At 31.9% G+C, this 23,591-nt stretch overlaps 1 protein-coding gene across 1 annotated transcript in view; it reads left to right on the top strand.

The window, feature by feature from the left end:
- The window catches only part of LOC127709719 (uncharacterized), a 56,726-nt gene that overhangs the window by 10,359 nt on the left and 22,776 nt on the right, over positions 1-23,591 (top strand). The window contains exons 3-13 of the mRNA XM_052215383.1: positions 4,344-4,413; positions 5,043-5,094; positions 8,306-8,413; positions 9,742-9,790; positions 14,079-14,137; positions 14,614-14,649; positions 15,848-15,900; positions 17,486-17,546; positions 17,978-18,049; positions 19,623-19,679; positions 20,057-20,250. Coding sequence (XP_052071343.1) covers positions 4,344-4,413; positions 5,043-5,094; positions 8,306-8,413; positions 9,742-9,790; positions 14,079-14,137; positions 14,614-14,649; positions 15,848-15,900; positions 17,486-17,546; positions 17,978-18,049; positions 19,623-19,679; positions 20,057-20,250 — 811 coding nt within the window. The remainder of the gene's footprint in view (positions 1-4,343; positions 4,414-5,042; positions 5,095-8,305; positions 8,414-9,741; positions 9,791-14,078; positions 14,138-14,613; positions 14,650-15,847; positions 15,901-17,485; positions 17,547-17,977; positions 18,050-19,622; positions 19,680-20,056; positions 20,251-23,591) is intronic.

Below are 23,591 nucleotides of genomic sequence, written 5' to 3'. Positions count from 1 at the left end.
TGGAGAATGAAGAAGATTTTTCAAATAATGAAACTTTTATAATAAAATCTGCAAGTGATAGATTAATTTTTATGGAAAAACAAAGGGAGATAATTTTAGAAAAAATCTGTCTTATAAAAAATAAGAAAAGGAAAGATGTAATTGAATCTCAAGAACCTGTTACAAAAAAGGCACGAGGAAAGGATAGTTCAGTTATAAATTCTGTAATTTCGTGTAATAATACTAATATTACTACTTATGATATTGATTCCAGCAGTGACTATGTTTTACCAAACTTAAATTTTCAGTGTGGACAATATGTTGCAGTGGCTTATGCAGATACATGGTATCCTGGACAAATTTTATGTATTAATGATAATTTTTTAGATATTAAATTTTTACATCATTCTAAAAAAACAAAAAATCTTTTCAAATGGCCTGAAATTAATGATAGACAAAAGGTTGAAAACATTTTTGTTTTTTTCTTAGATGTTGGTGTATTACCAAAAGATGTTAGTGGAAGGTCTTGGTATGTTACCAATTTTGAAGAAGTTTCAGAGGAGTACAAAAAATATGCAGAAACATACTTCAGTTGAAATCCAACTATTAATACTTCATTGTTTTATTTTTTGTAGGTCATTCAATTATTTATTTACATGTTGTTTTGAATATATATTGGAACCAGTTTAGTTTAGAATATAATTTTCTACTCTTGTTTAGCATATTAATTTTGCATGTAAAAAATAATGGTGATGGAAATAAGTGATTCATCTCGGAACTGGCTACAACCTGGACAACATTGTATAGTTAAATGTATCGATTATATTCTTATTCATTAAATGATAGGGAAAAAAATATGTTTTAGGCACCAAAAATTTTTGTATGTTTCAGGCACCAAAAAATTTGGAATAATGTTTCAGGAACTAAATAATTAAACTTTCTTTAGATTCAAGGGTCGGTCAGTTGAGGAATGATTCACTCAATTGTTGCTTGTGTTTATAAGAGGTGATGGGAAAAACTAAATGCATGTTTATTAAGTTAACATTTATGTATGTCTTGGATGGAGAGTTATCTAACTGTCAATCAATCTGCATCTTCTGAATTTCTTGTTAATAAAATCTTAAGCAAGTATTATGAATTTGTTTTGATTTAAGCTATCCTCTTTTGAGAATTGAATATAAACAGATGAATATTCCTGAAAAATCATTTATCAGTGTATACATGGACATAGCCCTTGGAAATCTCGCACTGTTTTGGTTCAGCATACAGGATGTTACTAGATATTAAATGGAAAGATCCACATTAAGAATTGAAATTTGGTATTTGCTGTATCTTTGGTTAGATTTAGTTTAAATAAGTGCAGGATACTGGTTATTCAAACAGCAGGTCAAAGGTACGATTTTAAAATTTGGTATTTGCTTTATCTTTACTTAGATTTAGTTTGAATGTAGCATTTAGTATGCCTTTTAGCTAGGCCAATCAGATTATCTATTAGGATAGGACTGTTACCTTGTGAATCAGCATTTAAAAAATCATCTATTGAAACTTAGTACCACACCACATCAAAACAACATGCTCTCTTTGAAGATTACGCACAGTTTTTATGCAACTTTACATTTTCAAAAAAATCAGTGAAGCTCTTTATTGATAGCAGAAATGAAATATGCATCATTAGCAATGAAAAGATGGATTAAAGACCATTATTTTGGTACGAAGATTTTCAAAATCGGTCAAGAAATGAGCGAGTTATGTAGGAAAACATGTTTTTTTCTGGTAAAAATTGACAAAATGTCGGCCATCTTGATTCAAAATGGCCGCCATTTCCCCGGTCAAACATCTATATTTATCATCATCATGCCTATTGACTTTTACACAATGTTGAATTTCAAATTTCATCCCAATACATTGCACAGTTTTAGAGATATGATAATTTTGGTCTGTTTTCTATTCAATAAAAGCTGCTCTATGTCTTAGTTTATCGGTGCCATTTAGATTTTTCAGGAAAAATTATAGCGACTACATGTTGAGAGACCATGAACTCTTTGATTTTTCCATTTTATCACACAAAGTTCTCATAATTCAACAAATCAGGCAAGGTTCTACAGTTAGTATAGTGTAAATCTATACATTAATTTGTAATTTCACAGAAAAATATGGTTCAACTTGGCTGTTCGGGCATTTTGTGCCATGCCAGAATGGAGGAATCTAGGCTGTTGGATGCTGAAAAAAATCGATTAAAAACATATGTAAATGAGTATTATTGAATTTCTGTGAAGAATAGAGTGTATTCTGATAGAAAATGGTGTTTAAAGGCAAAGTACTAACTACTTGCCACAAAATATGCCTATTAAAATTGAAATCTACTTGATTTTATTGGCAGCCATCTTGGAGAAAAAAGGGGGGCCGAATATCAACTTTGAATCGATCATAACTTTGTAACCGTACATTGGATTTTTAAAAACAAGGGCTTAAAATGCTCGTCTTGACAAGATCTTTACAAATAAGTCAATTATACACTATATTTTCATGTATTTATATAGGCCTGGCCTCTCTACTCTATGTTTCATCTCATAGAGACATAACTTGGGAATGTTACCAGTAAATATACATATGCATATTGTTTATATTGAAATCTGTGGTAATCCTACAGTCAAGGTAGGGATAGTTAAGAAATTTAGTGTTAGTGTAAACTCTTAGAAATTCGGGACATATAAATGTTGAAAATATGCCGCACAGCCCTATATTTTGACCTTTGAAAAAAATTGTAGTGCATATGAACTAGGATGTGATTTTTTTCAAAACTTCATAGTAAAAGTGGTACAGTTTTAGCCGTAAAAGGAGTTCCTATGGGAAATTGCATTGTCAATATTTACAGAAATGCAATCTATAAATAGACAGTTAGCCCATGTCACTTTTCATTCATATTGTGGGAAAACAGATTTCTTTCTGAAAACAAATTTCCAAACCAAATATTTGTATCAATGAAAGTATTAAGCAAATGGCTGGGTTTCTGTACATCATAGGTTAAATCTGAGTATCTTATGTGTGATACTAGTATTATGGGTATAGAATAAAACAAATTAAAATTGGTTATGCAAGACATGAGCTAATGCTTTTTTGTCCGGCTGGTGAAGTTTCAGCATTGTATTTAAGCAATAAGCTCTTGAGGTTTGTCAGAAAATTTCAACTCCTGTTTGTGTTAAGATCCCTATCTTTGAAACTTGTGGGTATAAGAAATATTTAAAATATTTATTATTTGTTTTATTGTTTAAACAAGTTCATAACATTTTGATGACTTTGCCCTGACATCAATTCTAGGTTTTCCAGTTTAACATGTTTAAGCTTAAATAACTGCAATTAAGAAAGAATTGGTTGTTTATGATGTGAATTGATGTTGGATAAGTGTCATTTAGACAGCAATCCAAAGATATATAGGTTTTAAAAACTACATTTCTACTGGGAAGAAGCAATTCCTGTCATCCCATCGAAAACATCAGAGTGATTTAACATGTAATTTTCTGGTTTAAATGTTAAACTGTATTTGAGAGAATTGAATGTTTCTTTATTTGTACTTTTAAAGTTTGTTTAAATGTTGACCTTGCACACATCTTTAGTGCTTAACGCAAATTGACCATCAACAACACTTGAGGATTCATTTCTTAAAATATTTTCAACATATATATATGTACTGTTATAAATTGAATGTAAACACATTTGAATGTATATATGTTATATAAAAAAGTATGGTTATCACTTTTATTTTAGGAATGACTGTAATATTGTTTTTGTATATGAAGAAATAACTTTAAAAATGTGGTGCACACTGAATAACCTACATGCACCACATTTTTTAGGTTATTTCGAATAGACATAAAAAATATTACAGTCAGTCCTTATAATTTAATTCTAAATTCCATTTTTAAGGAGTAAATCATGAAAAAACATTGATGGCAAAATTATGTCTATGAGCTGATAGACAAAAAACTTTCAGCCAATCAGAAGACATGTTACATCCATTTGAAATAAAATTATATAATTATGATTATTTTTGCTGGTTATGAATTTTAAAAGTCATAAAACATTTTCTTCTTGGAAAGTATGTAATTTGTGGTAACATCATTTTCAATTTAAAATAACAAAAAAATTGTATTTCAATGAATATTTAGATAAGTAGAATGCCTACAGCAACAAAATCCAGGAAAATTAGTGTCTGGCGATTATTAAAGAAGCCACAATATATTTTTTTCTAAACAATAATTCAAAACTGTTTAAGGTAGGGTCATTAGAAAAAAGCCATTGTCTCATAAAATATAATGCTTCATTTGAGAGCTTGTAGAACATTTAATGATTTCTTGCTATTTCAGACACATCATGGTTTAACAAGACAAATTACAGGTATTGGACATGGATTGAAAAGATTGGAATAAAAGGAAGGTAAGAATATAAAGCAATCTTAAAACTGGGTTGCTGAAACAGCTGTTTTAAACAGGTAAGTATTGGGATAAATTACGTTTTGTGAATGTGAACATTCTTCAGGAGAAACCCTTTTTTGATTATTTTTCTTAAGATACTGTGGATTTGTTATTATTAGAGGGGTACACATTTTCTTGGATTTTGTGGATATAGGTTAACTTCATGTTTAAATATTCAAAGAAATGCAAATTTTCTATAGGCTTGTATGCTAATTTTGGCCAAACCACAAAATTCAATATCCAAGAAAATAATTTTTTTCTTCAATCCAGGAAAATTAGTATCCACCAATATAAATGAATCAACAGATCCAATGAAATACTAGAGAGTAACCAAGATAAAATTGTTACTGCTATGTAAACTTTGAACTGCTTTATGACATTTAAACATTTAGAAAATATGAACTATAAGGGAGCAAAGATAGATTAATTAATGATTTAGCTTGTGCCTGTTTCTTAAGAATGAGTGTGTTTTTAATATATATTATATTTCCAACTGAATACTTGAATATTTACCTATATAGATACTAGGCTGAAAATATGTTTTAAATTGATATGATTGTACAAGTGTATAAATGTAAATGTGTATTTCAGGTATCAGCCAGCATTTCACATGGTGATAGATACAGTAAAAGATTGTAAAAAGGTACTAGATATCAAATGTTTTAAATTCATGCTAGTCTAAAGAACAAATTATTACTAGGTCATGGAGACAGTGTTGATGAAAACTCTAAAAGCATCTTTTGGGTTAGAAATAATTAGATAATATTAAATTGGTAAAATTGTATTATTCACAGGGGAATACAAAAAATCTACTAAGGTAGGAATTGTTATCCCTACTAGAATCTTAGGTTGATACTTGATCAATTTTTTTTCTTCAAAATTATGTACATAAAGAATAAACTATTTCCAAAAGGACAAGTTCTGAAGACAGTTCACATAAATATTATTTAAGAAAAAAAAATGTACACATAGAAAGTTATCAATGTGTGAAATGTGATCCTGTGGAGTAGTAGTAAACCAAATTATTTTCGTGCTAAGCCCTTTCTAGATGACTTCACATGCAGCCATTTATTTCATGATTTTCTTATTTTCTAAATGTATTTATAAAAGGAACATCTGTATTATATTAATTCGCAACTTCTTACATTAAAAATAATAATAAAAATTCTCTATTTAAAGAGGGTTACACAGTTAGCTACAAAACTGATCTTCCCTGAGGCCCTCATGAAATACATTGAAATATAATAAAACAAAGAATTACAAAATAATCACATAACACACATAAGAAAAATTAAATGAGAAATTGATATGAAATATGCAATTTTCAAAACAGGTAAAAATAGTGAATTCATATAGTATTGGCATCATTTAAATTACCTCAACAATATTTAAAGTTTAAGTAAATGAGTGAAATATTATTATGCATATAAAATTACACAGCTTCTTAATGTTCCAACAAGTAATTTTTATACGCCCGTTTACGGGACGTATTATGGTATACCGTTGTCCGCCTGTCCGTCCGTCCGTCTGTCCGTCTGTCCGTCCGTCGTCAACATGTCAGACATTAACTCAAAAACGCTTTAACCAATTTGCATAAAACTTTGGTGAATTGTTTATATCTATTGATGTGAGCTCCCTGTCATTTTTTATAAATTTTAGATTTTACGTTTCCAAGTTATGGGGTTTTATTCATTAAAAAAGGGGGATTTTCCAGTTTTCGGACAATAACTCAAGAATGCTTTCACCAACTTGCAAGAAATTGTGGTGAATTGTTAATATCTATTGACATGAGCTCCCTTTTGATTTTTATATATTTTAGATTTTACGTTTCTGAGTTAAAGGGTTTTATTCATAAAAAAAGGGGGATTTTCCAGTTTTCCGACAAAAAATCAAAAATGCTTTCAGCAGTTCTTATGAAACTTCAGTGAATTGTTTATATCTATTGATGTAAGCTCCGTTTAGAATTTTATAAATTTTACATTTTACATTTCTGAGTTATGGGGTTTTATTCATTAAAAAAGGGGGGATTTTCCAGTTTTCGGACAATAACTCAAAAATGCTGTCAGTAATTCTCATGAAACTTTGGTGAATTGTTTATATCTATTGATGTAAGCTCCCTTTACATTTTTATAAATTTCTAATATGACATTGAGAATTAATTGAACTTTAATTGTTTATAGTCTGACAACAGATTTACTAAGTATTGCGCAACAGCACAGTGTATTGCACAACAGCAAGAAATCTTAATTAAATATAAATTCAATTCATATAACCAAGTTCAAGTTCTTTGAATTCATTTATCCAGAAACCTATAATATGTCAAATATTTAATACAATCCAAATTCAGACCTGTATCAAGCTTGAATATTGTGTCCATTTTTGACCTCTGCGGGCGTATCCAGCTGCGCTCAGCGAAGCAGTTTATTTAAATCTTTTTTGAATGAACTTGTACCTGCAGTTGATTTTTTCAGGGATACTGGTAAGTTATTCCATAAAACAGATCCTGAATATATAAAAAAATTTCTAATGCAGCTCTGTTTTGGCTTTTGGAACTTGCATTTTTTTGTAAGACAATATTCCTCAGACAATATTAGATAAATATACAGGGGCTTCATACTTAAGACATTTATGCAACAAAACAGATTTATGGTATGAGATTCTGTTCTCTACTGTCATCCACCCAAGCTGTTTAAACAGTGGTGCTGATGCTGAAAGTGGATTAGCAATTAAATTAGCATTTGCATTATAATGCAACTCAAAAAAGTCACAAAAATAAATTGCTTGTGAAAATTAGTTGGTTTACAGTATTGGATCAATATATTTTACAGCAACGAAAAAGTTTGGGCTTTAAAAATCAATAAAAGTATTGAACTCATACACAAAAATGAAATTGTTACACCACAAACTGTACATATAAAGTCTGATAAGAGAATATATTCATTTATTTAAACATTGCAAAAAACCTTGTCCATATAACAAGTGCAGTATTATTGTGATAAAATATAAAAAAAAAAAAATGAGATATGGCATTAATACATATGAGATAAAAAATGATATAGATGTAAGCAACAATATCATATGTCACTGCCTTCAACAATGAGCATAACTTATACCATATACATTTGTAGTAAGCTATGAAAGGCCAAAATTACTCACTATCGAATTTACAGTATTACTTTTTATTATACAGTGACATACAACTACACAGGATCTATTAAAGCTTGTAATGTGATGGTAAGCTGGGGGAATTTTTGTATAAATAGAGTAATAGTCACAACGCGAAGCTTTAAAAGATATGGTGAAGATGGTTTATAATTTAATGACTCAATATTCTATTATTATACCCCAGCTTTAAAAAAGTGGGGGTATACTGTTTTACCTCTGTCTGTCCATCCATCCGTCAGTCCGTCAGTCCGTCCTTCCGTCCCATGAATATTTTTCGTCGCATTTTTCTCAGGAACTACATTACAAGGATTTCTGAAATTTGGTTTCATGGTTTATATGAGTCAGCTATATCGTGTGATGCGTTTTCAGATTAATCACTCAACAACTTCCTGTTTACCAAACACTTACATCATTTTACACAACACATCCAAGTTGAAAATTTTCGTCACATTTTTCTCAGGAACTACATTACAAGAATTTCTGAAATTTGGTTTCAGTGTTTATATAAGTCAGCTATACTGTGTGATGCATTTTCAGATTCATCACTCAACAACTTCCTGTTTACCGTCAAATATTTGGGCTGGGGGTATCATCAGTGAGCAGTAGCTGGCAGTTTCACTTGTTCTAATAGTTTATTTGTTGTAACAGTTGCTATTTATTGTATAAGACTTAAATGAATTTATTTACAGACATGTACCTACTGTGGACGTGGCAGATTATTTATTAGGTCAGCTTTATCAAAGAAAGTGCTGGCAGTTCCAGTGCAACAGATTGTTAAAGACCAGCAGTTACTACAAGTAAATATATTTTCTTTCTCAAAACTTGTAAAATTAGATGTGCACAAAATATGCTTGTATTCTGCAATGGGTAATTTTTTAAGCAGCTAACTTTTGCTATATTTATTGGTAAACTAACACTTTCTAATATCCAAACTATAAAAAGACTAAATTCTGGTTTCTGCTTCTAAAATAATAGTTGTTCATATTTTACACCCAAAAATGCATGTTACTTTACTAGATTTTTACACAATGAACATATAAACTGTTTCAGTCATACAGATTTATAAATTTAAGGGCTCATTACCTTCAGTCTGTCAGGGGTACTACTTGAACAAATTATTTTTAATTTCTTGAAGAAGTAAATAATAATATACTTATATAAGTAAATTTGTTATGTTCATATTTTCTTTTAAGGTTTGAATAATCTCCCCTTAATTTTCTAAAAAAAATAACTTGTATAAGTAATTTCTTTTTACAACCCCTAAAATTCTCAAGTTTGGGATGTAAAAACATACCTTAAACAATTTTTCTCTTGTTAGCTCATAACTTTTTATTAAAGTTCAACGTTTCATCTCATTAATTCAACAAAGAAACTAATTGCGCAAAGATCTTAAGTAATTGCGCAAGGCCTTCAAAAATTGCCACTTGGAGGCTTGTAAATGAGCAGTGTTTTGAAGATAACAGACAAATGAGATTTTCATTGTCCATGAAATTACACATAAATGATTAGTAAAGACATCTGCAAAGGACAGACAATTAAAAATTAATCAAAATCCAAAGTAATCAAATTCTGAAGAGTAAAGAACACAAAAAAAAGGGATGCCTTAACAATCTTTGAGCACCAGTCCATTGTGAGCATAGCCAAGTTAAGGCACTTGTAAGAAAGTTTTAATGGTGGTGATTATTATAGAAACACTGCCAGAAAATTTTAAGGAAATATTCTATTAAAATTTTATACATGATAAACAGTGCCTCAAAGGTTAAAATCAGTAATATCTCAGGAAAGTGAGAGCTGATTGAATATTTTGAGGGAGCTATGCCCATTGGAAATGTAAATTGATATAAAAAAAAACGACATTGTAAGCGCTCTGAAGATAAATGAATTTAATTTCTCACCGAAGTTCAATAATATTTATTTCAAAGGATTACATCATTAATATCTTGGACAAGTTTGAAACACAGGGCCAATCAATTATTTTGGGGAGATTTATACCTTTGGAAATATAAATAGTTTGGAAAATCAACATTGTAATAGTTCTCACTTCTGTATTTCTCATTAGTATAATAGATTTTAAAATCAACACATACAGTAATGAGTATAAAAAAGATGTTTTTATTTTTCACAGGAATATTACTATTCATATAACACAGTGATAGGAGATGAAATATTGTCTGGTAAGTTTTAATGGTACAATTTATATTTAATGTAAATGAAAAATGATTTGAAATCTTTAACTGATTTGCATGATTTTTTTATGCCCCTGTTGTGGAGGGGCCATTAAGTGATACCCTTGTCCGTCTGTACGTCCGAATTTTTGTTCCAATTTGGGTGCCGTCACTATTACCGTTCTAGAGTTATGCCCCTTTATAAATGGAATAATTGCTGAATTTTTCATTCCCTGTCTCTAACTTTAGTTTGCCTCAACCAAATGTTATGAAACTTAAACACAATGCTTTTTACTATAAAACACTGATCGAGTTCGAATTTGTGTGTCTTCACTTTTACAATTCTTTAGTTATGTCCTTTTATAACGTTATATGGAAATGGGGGCATCATCTGTGTCCATTCTCCATTTTTATGCCCCACCTACGATATTGGAGGGGCATTATATTTTTCGGTCTGTGCCTCTGTTCGTTTGTCCATCCGTCCGTCCGTTCGTCTGTCTGTCCCGCTGCAGGTTAAAGTTTTTGGTCAAGGTAGTTTTTGATGAAGTTGAAGTCCAATCAACTTGAAACTTAGTACACATGTTCCCTATGATATGATCTTTCTAATTTTAATGCCAAATTAGAGTTTTGACCCCAATTTCACAGTCCACTGAACATAGAAAATGATAGTTCGAGTGGGGCATCCGTGTACTATGGACACATTCTTATTTCAATTTGACTTGAAAGTGTTTAAAGTTTATTAAACATGACATTATAAAATATCATTCTGAGGAACCACTATCCAGTTTAATAAAATTAACTCAGATTACAATTTTGATAAAAAAAAAATTCTGTTTGTCATTTGTTTATTGCAATAACAAATTTTTTATAATGTCAAAAATTAAAATGTCTTACAATGAGAAATAACATTGTTATAGCTCCTTCACTTAATTGCTTGAACATATGGTGCTACCTGTGTCCATCCTTCTGTACTACCCATGTCTATTCCTCTAAAATCAAACAGTTGTCTGTAGTTTTTTCATTATGCAAGCAGGTATAGATCAGATATTTTTAACACATATTATTAGAGTATAATTATGATTTACTGATGAAGAGTTACAGGTCAACTTTGCATTTCTTACTGGTAAACTAACTTTTGGAAGAAATTTGGAATTTCATGACAATTGCACCTGCACAGAATTTTAGCTCACTTGCCTTGAAAGGACATGTGAGCTTTTGCCATCATGTTGCGTCTGTCCTCATCCTTTTGTCAGGCATCCTTTGTAAACTTATCCTTTGATGAAAATACTGAACCTATTTCTACCAAACTTGGGGTGATTGATCCTTAGGGTATATCTAGAATAAAATTTGTGTTTTTATTCCGGTTAGTTAACAAACATAATAAGCAGTTTGTTGGATAGTTGTATCATTGTCAATCATACCACATCTTCTTCTTTATATTAACTGTGTTTCATCTGTAAAAGTCCATTATGGATGTTGACCTGACTGTTTTCATAATAATGTAAATTCAGAAATTATTGCAATATTTTAATTATTGTGAACAATCGCAATAATTAATCTCACATTTGTGTCAAATGTACATCAATCGCAATAATTAATCTCACAGTTGTGTCAAATGTACATCAATCACAATAATTAATCTCACAGTTGTGTCAAATGTACATCAATCACAATAATAAATCTCACATTTGTGTCAAATGTACATCAATCACAATAATTAATCTCACATTTGTGTCAAATGTACATCAATCACAATAAATGTACATCAATCACAATAATTAATCTCACAGTTTGTCAAATGTACATCAATCGCAATAATTAATCTCACATTTGTGTCAAATGTACATCAATCGCAATAATTAATCTCACATTTGTGTCAAATGTGCATCAATCAATCGCAATAATTAATCTCACATTTGTGTCAAATGTACATCAATCGCAATAATTAATCTCACATTTGTGTCAAATGTGCATCAATCGCAATAATTAAGTCTCCCAAACGAAGTTTGGGAAGACTTATTGTTTTTGCTCAGTTATTATTATTATTATTATTATTCTTCTTCTTCTTCTTCTTCCGCCGCTTTTAAATTTGAACTTGTCTGCACCCGTTCTCCAAAACCGCTTGTCCGATTAACTTAGGGTTTCACAATATGTTAGACTAACATGTCTAGTGGTGCAATCAGGGTTTTGTTTGTGCAATGGGGTTTATAAAGATGTACTTTGATGGGCAAAAAGAAAAGAGGGTTTTACTATAGAACCCTATGGGATTTTATTTTTTTAAATTTTCAAATGATTATAAATTGAAAACCGTTTGTGATAAACACAATCTTTTTAATTGAAAATGTTCTTAATGATAAAGCCCATTAAATGAAATACAGGGTTAGTCCCCAGGGGTCACCCCCACCCCCTGCCATTTAAGAAAGTTCTAATATCTCCTAAGTGGTCAAGATCCCCACCCCTAAACCATATATATTCTGGTTTGTCATGCTAAGATGGTTTGAATGATATACAGGGTTAGTCCCCAGGGGTCATCCCGACCCCCTGCCTTTTGAGAAAGTTCTAATATCTTGTAAATGGTCGAGATCCCCACCCCTAAACCATATATATTCTGGTTTGTCATGATAAAGCACATCAAATGAAATACAGGGTTAGTCCCCAGGGGTCACCCCCACCCCATGCCATTTAAAAAAGTTCTAATATCTTGTAAATGGTCGAGATCCCCACCCCTAAACCATATATATTCTGGTTTGTCATGATAAAGCACATCAAATGAAATACAGGGTTAGTCCCCAGGGGTCACCCCCACCCCATGCCATTTAAAAAAGTTCTAATATCTTGTAAATGGTCGAGATCCCCACCCCTAAACCATATATATTCTGGTTTTTCATGATAAGGCACATCAAATGAAATACAGGGTTAGTCCCCAGGGGTCACCCCCACCCCCTGCCATTTAAGAAAGTTCTAATATCTTGTAAGTGGTCAAGATCCCCACCCCTAAACCATAAATATTCTGGTTTGTCATGCTAATATGGTTTGAATGATATACAGGGTTAGTCCCCAGGGGTCATCCCAACCCCCTGCCATTTGAGAAAGTTCTAATATCTTGTAAATGGTTGAGATCTCCACCCCTAAACCATATATATTCCTATTTGTCATGTCACGAACATTTGAATGACGTATACGGTCAGTCCCCAGGGGTTCCACCCACCCCCAATGTTCTAATATCTTGTAAATAGTTGAGATCCCCACCCATAAACCATATATATTCCTGTTCGTCATGTTACGAACATTTGAATGACGTATAGGGTCAGTCCCCAGGGGTTCCCCCCACCTCCAATGTTCTAGTATCTTGTAAATGGTCGAGATCCCCACCCCTAAACCATCTATATTCTGGTTTGTCATGATAAGGCACATCAAATGAAATACAGGGTTAGTCCCCAGGGGTCACCCCCACCCCCTGCCATTTAAGAAAGTTCTAATATCTTGTAAGTGGTCAAGATCCCCACCCCTAAACCATAAATATTCTGGTTTGTCATGCTAAGATGGTTTGAATGATATACAGGGTTAGTCCCCAGGGGTCATCCCAACCCCCTGCCATTTGAGAAAGTTCTAATATCTTGTAAATGGTTGAGATCTCCACCCCTAAACCATATATATTCCTATTTGTCATGTCACGAACATTTGAATGACGTATACGGTCAGTCCCCAGGGGTTCCACCCACCCCCAATGTTCTAATATCTTGTAAATAGTTGAGATCCCCACCCATAAACCATATATATTCCTGTTCGTCATGTTACGAACATTTGAATGACGTATAGGGTCAGTCCCCAGGGGTTCCCCCCACCTCCAATGTTCTAGTATCTTGTAAATGGTCGAGATCCCCACCCCTAAACCATATATATTCTGGTTTGTCATGCCAAGATGATTTGAATGATATACAGGGTTAGTCCCCAGGCATCACTAATGCATATAACTTTACTGGACCAAACCAATTTCCACTGGACGTTGCCCAATGTCAGGCGACCCTGGGAATTACATATTATGGGAGCTTCGTTTGGGAGACTTCGTAACAGCATCCTGTTACAATCATTTCTTGTTAATCTCACATTTGTGTCAAATGTACATCAATCGCAATAATTAATCTCACATTTGTGTCAAATGTACATCAATCACTATAATTAATCTCACATTTGTGGCAAATGTACAACAATCACAATAACAAATGCAATCAATAATTTCTGAATTTGAAAATATAATGGAAGAATTAATGACAATAATAAACTATTATATTTACAGAAATTCTGATTTCACTCTTACTGGAGCTTGCAGAAGTCACATTCCATTTAAAGATACATGTAAGTTCTTCAATTACTTACAGAATGAAAAAGATAGCAGAGGTTTAACTGAATTTCTATACTTTATACATAATGTAATTAGAAAAATTCATTCAGTGTCAGAGAGAAAATGAAATTTTTTACTTTTATGAAACATGAGAAAGATTATGTGGAAAGTTTAAGGTGAAGAATTAAAACGACAGTAACTAAACATGTACACAAACACAAAATATTGAGAAAATTGCAGCTACATGTACAGATGTATTAGAATTGCAAGAAAATAAATTAGCTATGAGGAATAGGGTGTACTGTTTTAGATAAATAATGCATTGTTTGGGCAGTAAATAAGACCCAATATTTTCCCAAAGCATAAGAATACCTAACATATTTATGTATTTTTTGCATCCAATTTTTTCAAGCTTCACAGTATCTATTCAAGTTTATTTGCAATTAGCATATGTTAAGCATAATTTGTTTTTTCTTTTGATATTTTCCAGAATTCCAGTTTCTTGGACAAAACCTGGGAACTGCCTGTAAGTACATGTAGTTGGTTTATTCTTACTCTTAATCTAAAACGGAAATTTTCTTTATGTTTAATAGCTGTCTAGATTTAAAGGTCTGAGGACACTATTATTATCCTTTGATACTCATGATCATTGTCTGTGAATTTCTTATACCTTCTCAATCTACTCCTGATGCATGAACAAACAAAAAATTGAGATCAAAGTGGGCTATAAAAAAAATTGGTCACTGAATTCTAATGTAGTGGCCCAGTTGAAAAAGGTTGAATTTAAGGTTGTTGGAAGCTGTCATAATGAATTAAATTTGACTCAAATATTCTGTCCATATATTGAGTTAGAGTTGGCAAAGCTATCAGTATTTTTGAAATAATTTTCCCAAGAAACTGCATTTAACAAGTAAAAAATAACTTAAGTTTGTGCCATGTCAATTTTGTTTTTAAGTTACATTTAATTTGATAATGAAATGCATCTTGACGGCAGTTGTATTTTCTAACCATATTTGTCCCAAATGTAAATTTAAAACAATAAGTCATTCAAATATAGGTTAATTTTTATGTCTAGCCTTGACAGAGTTAAAGAGAGACTTAGGTATCCTGTTTCCGGCAGAGATTATTTGGCCCAGTATCTCAGTCATCAAAGGATGATAACTGTGCCCTCATACCATGTCATTTTTGAAACAATATTTAAAATTTTAGTTATCTTCCTTTGTCCGTAATTGTAGTTGAACTACAAATATGGACAAAGAAAGATATCTCTAATTTATAGTATTGCCTTCCAATGCTGAATACAATGTTACGTTAAATTTTAAGTTCCCACTTCAAAATGAATGCAATCTACCATTTATATAGTGTTGACACACACTTAAATAAGATGATAACAGATATACAGTCAACTTTATCTTTCACTTTAAATTATCTGCTAAAAGATCATGTCATGTCATCAGGCATGGTGACCATTTTTCATGATACCACAATAGCCAAATCAGAGGAACCCAAATTATGTTGACAAATTAAGAACTGAGATCAAGCAAACCACATGTTGATTGTAAAATAATTATTAACGGTTGGAGCAGTATAAATAGACTTAGAATTAAAGAAATTGATTTAGAAATAATTTGCAATTATCAAATGACAAACAATATAATTATGTCTGTATGTGCACTATATGTATCAATAGTCACATGAATATGTGTTCATTCATTTTTTCACAGATCTATAAAAACTTTGAATTTGTACCATGTGGAGATCTTGGTTTGAATGTACAGTAAGTATATTCTATTGTGAGATGATTGTTTAAATATTATTTTGTGGTTGATTCCATATTTTTTTATGGGACTTAAGAATTATAATCTCAAGTTCACTTGGAAAGAGATTGTTGATGGATATCAAGGAAATTTTTATACAAGGATAGTATACAATATAATTACTCCTTTAAAGTAGGTTAAATTTGTCCTGAATAGTATTCATACTATTAGAATAAAATGGATTTTACTATTCCTTTACAGTGTTAGTTCTGGTTAGATCACTGAGATCAGTATTTATTTCACATTTTAGTTTATAGAATAATTGTGTTTTCTAATTTGATTGAATTTTTGGATAACACATATACATCATGTACATGAATTGACAGATTTTATTTTAAAATAAATAAAATACTTTATACAAAAGGAATACAGCTTAGAGAATGAACATTATTACAATAAATATTTGATATATACATATGGTGGCGAATGACAAAATGAGTAAGGGATAAACTACATAGTGCATATTTTTTTGATGTTCAATAAAAATTTATTTTAATTGTTTAGTTCTTTCACATTTTTAACTAATACGACATGAGTTTAAAAAATTTTGCAAATACTATTTTGTTTTTCTTACATCACTTTACCTCTTACATTCTAAAATAATGGTAAGAGTACTTTTAAACTGTGCAGTATAGATAGATATTTAATGCACACCTGAGCTGTGCAGAATACAGCACAGTACGATAGAAAGGATTTGGCCTCTATCTTATTTTTTAAAATTTACAAATAAAATACGGGTCTACAATGCAAAAACAAAATTTTGGTAATTAAAAAAAGAAGTGCCTTAAATTATTGTTGTAGTTGCATTTTATCTGACAAATAATGCATTGTTAAAAAGCAAGACAACAGCAATAAATCATTATTGAAGAGAGACAGACAGCACCATGGCCAAAAGAAGAAAAAAAACAGAAACAAAAAAACTTGCTATTTTACACTTTTACTCTTTTACTTAAAATCCATTTTAAAATAATGTATATTCCCAAATTAATCTGATGTTATTATTATGCAAAAAGGTCAAAAGGATAGCATTGCAGATAAGGAATAACTTATTAAAACATGACAGATTCACTCTGCATATATATTAGACATCAAAAGTCACTCAATGAATTTCACTATGAATGTTTAGCCTACTACTATTTGACTCTGCAAACCTAAATTTTTGATGAAATATAAAATCAACTTGCTTTGTATATCTGTGAAACACTACTCTGATAGTCTACATATTTGAGATATAATTAATGAGAAAAATTTGAAAACATTACAGATGTAATTAATTAGAAAATAGTACCGGTAAACAAAAAATAAAAGATGCAAATTATGGATATGACTGAAAAAAAATATTATCATATGAGGTATCAACCCATAAACATAAAAAAACCTTGTAAACAGTAGTTATCCATCAGGTTGTTGTTTCAGAGAAAAGACTTTATTAGTTTTTACTTTTGTATCATCCCTTTATATCTCATTGAAATGTGTTTAAACTTAAATGATTTGAGTCAAAATGCCTTACAGACTATGTATGCATTATTTCTTTTCCTCCATTAGACAGGTTCAGGAATATTTCATTGTCAAGTCAATAAAACCAGGAAGTGTGGCAGAGGAAGATGTGAGTCTCTTATTAATCAAATAAATCTTGCCTACATTGCCTGGCAATGAGGATTTACTGTCGAAAAAAGTCTTTATCTATTTGCCAAAATACAGGTATATTTAGAGAAAAGTAAAGTTTGACCCCTCCATTGCAAAATTTTTGATGAATTTATTGAAATTATGAAATGAATACATGCCAATCAGGGATAGATTATTGCAAAAATGATCCTACAGTTATGTTTGGCTGCATCAGTTTTATGCCTTATGATACATTTTTTATTTTCCATAATTTAAGGGTCAATGAAAGTTGCCTTATCATAATTTCTCCAGTTAATTCTTTACCTGTAAGTTAATCTAAAAATCATTTAGAAATAATTTTTTTGTTCTATAAAAAAGTTTTGTTTTGTTTTTTTAATCTTAATGCTAATACAGTTTCTCTTTCTTTTGCAGGGAAAGATAGGACCAGGGGATATTATTGATGAGTTATATAGCTTTGCACTTACTCCACTAAGTCTTCCAAATGTAATATATAATATCTTTTTAGCTCACCTTTCCAAAGGAAATGTGAGCTTTTGCCATCACTTGGCGTCCGTCGTCGTTCGTCCAGTGTAAACTATTTCAAACATCTTCTACTCTGAAACTACTGAACCAATTCCAACCAAACTTAAATTGAATTATTCTTAGGGTATCTAGAATACAGTTTGTGTTTTATTTTCTGTTTCCTCAGAAAACATGGCCACCATGGCTAAAAATAGAACATAGGGTAAAATGCAGTTTTTGACTCATATTTCAGAAACTAAAACATTTAGAGCAAATCAGCAAAGAAGTTAAAGTAATCATTAGGTCATGGTCTACCTGCCCTGAAATTATCAGCCAAATCGGGTACTTGATTTTTAGGTTATTGCCCCTGAATTGATGATTTTAAGAAAATTTTGCAGTTTTCGGTTATTATCTTGAATGTTATTATAGATAAAGATAAACTGTAAACAGCAAAAATGTTCAGCAAAGTAAGATCTACAAGTAAGATTTTATATGACCAAAATTGGCAATTGACCCCTTAAGGAGAAATTGTCCTTTAAAGACAATTTTTCACAATTTGTTCATCTAGTTTGCTTACTTTAAAAAATCTTCTCTTTTGAAACTGCTGAAACAATTTCAGCCAAACTTGGTCTGAATGAGTTTCAGAGTATCTAGTATAAATTTTGTATTTTATTTCCTTGTACGTCAAGAAACATAGCCACTATGGCTAAAATGGAACATAGGGGTAAAATGCATTTTTTTGCTTTTGAAGAAAATATGACGGAAACAAAGAACATTTAAATGGCATTTTTAAGCCACTCATTAATATATATATTGAAAAGCAAAAATAATCATTGATGAAAGATTTAGGCAAAAAATTGCAGGTGAGCGATTCAGGCTCTTGAGAGCCTCTTGTTTAGCCACAAATTTTCTTTATGTTTGTAGTACTAGAAGCTTGAACATATTTTATTCTGGAAATAACAAATTTGAAAAAGTACGTCTTATTTGAGGGTATGATATACATAACAAAGGTTACACGGACGGGACATCCAAGTGACTAATACATTAGTCCCGTATAAGATCCCTGAAACCATCATCTTTTTATAAACACCATTTCTAAGGTCAAGGTCAGAAATACTTTTTAAAAAAATTGAAATTTGTGCAGAAATGGGCTTTTAGGATGTGTTATATGGGATCACAACCTGACTTGAATATATGGTCACATATTATAGGAGGATGAAGAGGAAGATCACTGATTTTCAAGTCATTTGGTCAAAGGTCAATGTCATTGAAAATAGATTTATGTGAAAGAATATTACTGCCAAAAATCATGGTTTATAGGATAGCAAGGATATATGAGCTTGTTCAGTGGGGTTCTTCACTTACCATTTGTCCGTGGATTTTTTAAATGACTTCATGATCAATTTCATAAATGTTCTCATATTTTTACTTGATGCCTATTCAACTTTCTTAAAATTACTAAAATAAGTTGACATGGATGCTGATACTTACTAGTAGATTTGATAAGTTTGTACTCAAATTGTCTGATATCTCAAACAATTTTACTTCTTTTCAGGTGCATAAATTAATGGCAAGGCATAAAGGTCTACCAGTATATGTTGGTGTCATTAAGGTAAATCTGCAATGTGATTAGTGGTTTTAATATTTACTTCATTATTCATAAGGTTTGAGTTTCAGTCGATTTTATGAATATAACCACACTTTTAAGTATTCAACAAAATGCAAATTTCATATCAATGTGTAGACAAAATTTGTTAAAATAAAAATACAATCCACAAAAAAATGTACCATTGAACACAAATGAATCTACAGTACATTTGATGTTATTTCAATTATCTTGGTCCTTGAAATTTGATGGGATTGGTAAGAATTGTTAGAAAATTTACTTTTGAAAGGGAGTGCAGGTGTTTCAGATTAATTTAAATCATTTTTAGATAAGTTTATTTTAATAAAAAGCATCCCAGTAAATAAATAATTGATAAATTTTAGCTTTGTGACAGAGAGGGAAAGTATTTTCCTCCTATTGTCCGCTTACTGGAAGAGATCAATATAAATCCCAGAACTTTACAGAAGGAGAAGGTACCAGACGATAAAGATAACAACAATTCTGACAGGAAACCAGGTCATGCTATTCTACCAGAAGAGGAGGACTCGGAGAGACCTGTTCATGCTCCTGATGGAAGGTAACATAGATCAAGTTTTTTTTTTACCTGCTTTGCCAAAGGCGGAAGCAGGTCTAGTAACCACTCGACTCCGTCCATCCTTCTATTTATCCATCAGTCCAAGAGAAAGAAAGATAAGTTCTGTCAAAGTTTTCTCGGCTTCTATGAAAAGGAATGATTAAATATTTAGTCTGCAGCTTGATAATGTTGATTTGTAGTGAGTAAGCAATTTTTACATCTGTTGTGTAGCTTTTTCCTGTTTGCAGATAGTTTGAAATTTTACTACAATTATTGTACAACAAAAATTTCGTCAAACTTTTCTTGGCATCAGTGAAAGGGAATGATCAGTTATGCTCCAGTATACATATAACCTCAATCAATTGCATACAGCAACACGGGTCAAGACCTGGTATTGGTTTTGTTAATTTTAGACAGCAGAAGTTTTGTTTTATAGTTTGTGAACCATTAATTCAATGATTTTCATTTAGTACATTCCTGGGAAAACAATGTTTCGTGATATATTAAGGAATCATTTGGTACACAATTCAGTCCGTCTTTCCATCCATGAATTGGGTTAGCTCATTTCCTTTAAATGTTTTGATCTAGTTTATTGCAATTCAGACTTTGTAAAATAACTTTATGATTCCAGGAAAAAAGCCTTTGAAACCCTGATCAGGATGCATGATATTTTGATTGATGAAATATTCACTCTGTTTGGTAGATGTGTTTTTTTAAATAAACAGTTGGCCATTAGTGAAACTTACTTAAAATAAATCAAGTGGAAACATGCAAAAATGCTTATTGATGAAATATTTACTCTGTTTGTATGTGGGGAATGGGATATGGTGTATAATAAGGCAAGCATCAATAATTGTCCTTTTTATATCCCTGTTAACAAAGTTCTGAAATGGGTCTTAGTCCCCCTATGCAGACAGCTCCAGTTTAGATTTTGGTATATCGGGTTAACACAGGAAGCTATATAAAACAGTGATGACCCCTTTTTACAGTGTGTATATTTCACAACTTGTTTACTTTGCCTGTTTCTGTAGTGACATTTTGGATTTCAATGAACCTAATTTATGTATAACTAGTAAATTATTAAAAAAAGGTGTATTTTTACCACAAATTAATTAAATATTTTACTTAATTCTTTCAAAGATTTGGTTTGGAAATTTGGCTGTACATGTAGAATGCTTATTTAAAATGGGATATCACATTTAATTTTTATGGTGATATTTTTTATAGAGCTATAAATTCAGATATGATTCATGTAAACTCATTGATCCTTTGAATAAACTTAATTTTAAAAGTTATCCATCGAACACCATAGGGGGCCTAGGTGGCCGAGTGGTCTAAGTAGGTCCTACTGTAATCACTAGCCAGTCAACACTGAGGTTGTGAGTTCGAACCCCGCTCGTGCGGGTGCACTCGACTCCAATCTTAATTGACTAGGATTGTCAGTTTTCCTATCGAAAGTCGGTGGTTTTCTCCAGGCACTCCGGCTTCCTCCACCAATAAAAACTGGCCGCCACGAAATAGCCCAAAAGCGGTGCTTAAAAGTGGCGTTAAAACACCAAAAATCAAAATATCAAAATCAAAAATCGAACACCATAGTGAAATATTTTTACATATTGTTTTATCGGTTTTAACATTGATTTTGTTTTTGAAAAATTAAAAGATTAACTAAATAAAGATGTACAGTTATGAATACTCATGATCCTACATTCTTGTGGATACTGTTTACTTATATATTGGCATCCCACAAGGATGTCTTTTTACTAAATCCTTTGGATGTGTACTGACTGATACTTTAGTGTTGGAGAAAATGATTTATTTATTAGTTAAGTCTCCCAAACGAAGTTTGGGAAGACTTATTGTTTTTGCTCAGTTCTTATAATTATTATTATTATTCTTCCTCTTCCTCTTCCTCTTTCTCTTCCGCCACTTTTAAATTTGAACTTGTCCGCACCCGTTCTCCAAAACCGCATGTTAGACTAACATGTCTAGTTGTGCAATCAGGGTTTTGTTTGTGCAATAGGGTTTATAAAGGGGTACTTTGAGGGGCGAAAAGAAAGGAGGGTTTTACTATAGAACCCTATGGGATTTTATTTTTTATAATTTTCAAATAATTATAAATTGAAAACCGTTTGTGATAGACACAATCTTTTTAATTGAAAATGTTCTAAATGATAAAGCACATTAAATGAAATACAGGGTTAGTCCTCAGGGGTCACCCCCACCCCCTGCCATTTTAAGAAAGTTCTAATACCTTGTAAGTGGTCAAGGTCCCCACCCCTAAACCATATATATTCTGGTTTGTCATGCTATGATGGTTTGGATGATATACAGGGTTAGTCCCCAGGGGTCATCCCGACCCCTTGCCATATAAGAAAGTTCTAATATCTTGTAAATTGTCGAGATCCCCACCCCTAAACCATATATATTCTGGTTTGTCATTATAAAGCAAATAAAATGAAATACAGGGTTAGTCCCCAGGGGTCACCCCCACCCCCTGCCATTTAAGAAAGTTTTTATATCTTGTAAGTGGTCAAGATCCCCACCCCTAAACCATATATATTCTGGTTTGTCATGCTGAGATGGTTTGAATGATATGCAGGGTTAGTCCCCAGGGGTCATCCCGACCCCCTTGCCATTTAAGAAAGTTCTAATATCTTGTAAGTGGTCAAGATCCCCACCCCTAAACCATATATATTCTGGTTTGTCATGCAAAGATGGTTTGAATGATATACAGGGTTAGTCCCCAGGGGTCATCCCCCACCCCCTGCCATTTGAGAAAGTTCTAATATCTTGTAAATGGTCGAGATCCCCACCCCTAAACCAAATATATTCCTGTTCGTCATGTCTCGAACATTTGAATGACGTATAGGGTCAGTCCCCAGGGGTTCCCCCACCCCCCACCCCCAATGTTCTAATATCTTGTAAATGGTCGAGATCCCCACCCCTAAACCATATATATTCCTGTTCGTCATGTCTCGAACATTTGAATGACGTATAGGGTCACTCCCCAGGGGGTTCCCCCACCCCCAATGTTCTAATATCTTGTAAATGATCGAGATCCCCACCCCTAAACCATATATATTCCTGTTCATCATGTCTCGAACATTTGAATGACGTATAGGGTCAGTCCCCAGGGGTTCCCCCACCCCCAATGTTCTAGTATCTTGTAAGTGGTCAAGATCCCCACCCCATAACCATATATATTCTGGTTTGTCATGCCAAGATGATTTGAATGATATACAGGGTTAGTCCCCAGGCATCACTAATGCATATAACTTTACATAACCAATTTTCACTGGACTTTGCCCAATGTCAGACGACCCTGGGAATTACGAATTATGGGA

Source organism: Mytilus californianus, unplaced genomic scaffold (genome assembly GCF_021869535.1).
Source record: "Mytilus californianus isolate M0D057914Y unplaced genomic scaffold, xbMytCali1.0.p SCAF_7, whole genome shotgun sequence".
Lineage (NCBI taxonomy): Eukaryota > Metazoa > Mollusca > Bivalvia > Mytilida > Mytilidae > Mytilus > Mytilus californianus.
This window is presented reverse-complemented; position numbering and strand designations above follow the sequence as displayed.